The sequence below is a fragment of the Chenopodium quinoa genome, unplaced genomic scaffold (assembly GCF_001683475.1).
Source record: "Chenopodium quinoa cultivar QQ74 unplaced genomic scaffold, ASM168347v1, whole genome shotgun sequence".
In the NCBI taxonomy this organism is placed as follows: domain Eukaryota; kingdom Viridiplantae; phylum Streptophyta; class Magnoliopsida; order Caryophyllales; family Amaranthaceae; genus Chenopodium; species Chenopodium quinoa.
Window position 1 is genome coordinate 2,230,369 of NW_018743021.1, and position 3,164 is coordinate 2,233,532.

General features: G+C 33.6%; 1 protein-coding gene across 1 annotated transcript; it reads left to right on the plus strand.

Annotated features, from left to right (window-relative positions):
• The first annotated feature begins 1,250 nt into the window (after nt 1–1,250).
• On the plus strand, nt 1,251–2,658 carry LOC110730260 (M-phase inducer phosphatase-like). Its single transcript, XM_021910047.1, has 2 exons — nt 1,251–1,749; nt 1,993–2,658. The coding sequence occupies exons 1-2, from the start codon at nt 1,352–1,354 to the stop codon at nt 2,189–2,191; spliced, it is 597 nt and encodes a 198-aa protein (XP_021765739.1). The 5' UTR covers nt 1,251–1,351; the 3' UTR covers nt 2,192–2,658.
• The last annotated feature ends 506 nt before the right edge of the window (nt 2,659–3,164 follow it).

Here is a 3,164-nt window from a genome sequence, read left to right on the forward strand (position 1 = left end):
AAGATATAAAATAGACAATTTTACCTGTGTCGATAATACCAAAGTTAACTTATATTATTTCATATGATTATGGACGTGTTCGGCGCTAGCTTTTGAGTAGCTTTTAGGTAGCTTTTAGTGGTTTGACCAAGTCAAACCACTACTCAACAAAAAATGTGAGTGTTTGGCAAAGTAATGGTTCAAGTAGCTTTTAGTGGCGGAGGTAGCTTTTATTAAAAGCTAGGATTATTAGCTTTTGAATTAGAGGTAACTTTTGAAGTAGCTTTTGAAAATTTAATGTATAGTTTTAAAAATAAAATATTGATTCTTAAATGTAACAGCTAGTCAACCACTACTTTACCGAATAGTCATACCTAAATTATCTTTTTTCACAGCTAACAGCTATCTCCACAGCCCACAGATATCTCCACAGCTACAACTACCTTCACAGCTACATTTTGCCGAACATGCCCTATAACTCAATTCAAAAGTTGCTCACGTAATCACATTAATCGGCTAGTTTGTGTTTGACTATACCATTAGAACTCAATATGATTTGACCAAAATGATTTTTCACTCGAATAAAACTCAATCCGAACCAATATGTATCGGAAAACTTAACCGATGGATAAATGTTGTAAATAGTTTTTTTTTTTTTTTTATTGCACACATTTAGGGGTGCAACCAATATTTACCCTGAGATCACACGCAAGGTGAATTTTTGCCAATATCTCCGTACAATAGTAGTTACAAAAATCTTAAGGAGTACTCCGTACAAGTGAAAGAGTAAACGGAAATTGAAAAATCGCGTGAAAAACACGAGGTAGAAAAAGAGAAAGGGGGAAAACAAAGTAGTTGTCGTTTTCTCCGTCCGCTCAAGTGACGTTAAGAGTCGCGAGTAGGTCCCATTGTGGCTCCCCACCCTCCCTAAATTGAAAGCAAACAGAAAACTTAGCATATAACCCCACCAAAATTACACACCCACCCTCCCTTCAAATTCCCCAAAACACCCCTCACTCAAACCCCCTTTTCTCATAAACATCCAAGGGCAAATCAGTCATTTCCCACCCCATCACAACAAACAGCCAATGGATTCAGTAGCACGGGATTCCATACACCCGCTCGTGGTTTATACTTTCTCTCTCCTCTTCCTCCTCTTTAATTTTTCAATTTCAATTTAATTAATTTAAATTTAATTAAACTAATTAATTTATTCAAAGAAAAATTTGATTAATTTCTCTTTCCACCAAACCTCTCTTTATAACCTCCCTTGTTTCACCCCCCATTCTCTCCCTTACCTTACCCCATCACCCAACTCTCTCTCACTTTCTCTCTCCTCTCAAACCAAAGAAAATCCAAATTCTCCATTAAAATGGAATCATCATCATCAACAATGAGAAGGCCTTGTTTCAGAGCAGAAGACGATGGTTTAGCTTCTATTGCTGGATTCTCCGGTACTACTCAAAATCATATCATAAATAATAGTGGGTTTCCTTACAACAACAACAACAACAATAATCATCAGAATCTGAATCTGAATCAGATTCAAGCTTTTTTATGCTACAATGGCGGAAATGGTGCTGGTATTATGATGAAAAGACGAAATAGTCTAAGAAATATTACTTCTCTTTCTTCTTCCCCTGTTTCTTCTCCTAGATCCGGTCGTCTTTTTGATGCGAGATTTGAAGAGCTTCACTCCCCTCATTTCCTCGAATCTTGCTTCCTCTGCAAAAAACCCCTCGGCGGAAACCGCGACATCTTCATGTACAGGTCAGTCTATAACCTCCCTAGATCTACCTTCGTTTCCGTCTATCGGTGTAATTAATACATTTACCGTCTTAAGGACTAACTATCGGAACAAAACATTGTATTAATTACACCGATAGACGGGGACGGGTGATAGTTAGTCCTTAAGACGGTCTATAAACAACAAATTCAATTTGTATATATTGAGTTCGTATTGTGTATGATTATTGATTTGTGTTGGGATTTTTGTTGTTGTTGTTATTACAGAGGAGATACGCCATTTTGCAGCGAAGAGTGTAGACAAGAACAAATAGATATAGACGAAGCAAAAGAGAAGAACAGAAAAGTGAAGGCGTTGCGAAATAAGAAAGAATCGGCTAAATCAACTTCAACAACATCTTCATCTTCTACCCCTAGTAAAAACCCAAACTACCCTTTTCGAACCGGAACCGTTGCGGCAGCCTAATTTCACTTAATTTCCCTAATTAATGTTCTTAATTAGGGAAAAATATAAGAACTTGTTACATAGTAAATCTAAAGAAAATAGGTTTTTTTTTTGGGTTTTTTTAAAGGGTGATCTTGAAGAAAGATCTATTTTGGGAAGAAGTATGTAAATTGACCTTGTTGGTTTACAGTCAAAGGAGAGAGAAAGTGAGGAATCAGAGGGAAAAAGGAGAGAAAACAGAGCTCATGAGAGTGTTATGCAAGGAGTATAACAAGAAGAAGATGAAATCAGAGTGATGTGCATATGGAATTATGGATGGTTTTTTTTAGATGAAAAATTACTCTATGAATGGCTCTTTTTTTTTTTTTTTTTTTTTTTTGGGTTGAATTATAATCCCAAAAAAGGGGTTGGAAAAAACAAAAATAATTTTTGGTTACTTTGGTTGTAATTGTTCTTTAGTTTTTGATATAATACTCCTACTTTACTAATCTATGAAAATTAGATGCATATTACTATGACAAAATAATCAAAATTTGTTCTTGTTTTTTCGTCAATTCTTTTTTTATTTATTTTTGTTTTGATTCTTTGTTGTTGATTTGTTTTTGTTATGTGTCTACTATGAGTCTATGATACATGACAAAGTAAGGTCCATTATTGGAGAAAATTGACAGATTATTCTTGAACTTGTATCAACAAATCATGAATTTTTTTCTTTTTCCAAGTTTTTTAAATAAATAATTTTGTTTTTTTTTTTTTTTTTTTGAACGAAAATAATTTTGGTTAGTTCACTGAAATTTTGATTCTAAAAAAATTAAAAAAACAAAAAGAGATTCTATATGTCAATTTTTAGAAAAGATTCGGGACTTTATAAAGTTGAAATTGTACTACACTACAGATATTTCTAAATATACTGTACTGTATTTCGGCACCTTGATTTGTAAATTGAAATTTTGATTTGTGTTATTATGATTATGAATTTAATTTAAAATCTAAT

What these genes read in the sequence shown, in the direction of transcription:
- LOC110730260 (XM_021910047.1), top strand. Translation starts at nt 1,352, where the DNA reads ATGGAATCATCATCATCAACAATGAGAAGGCCTTGTTTCAGAGCAGAA. An exon ending in CGCGACATCTTCATGTACAG is followed by an intron (nt 1,750 to 1,992) that starts GTCAGTCTATAA and finishes TTGTTATTACAG; the next exon opens with AGGAGATACGCCATTTTGCA.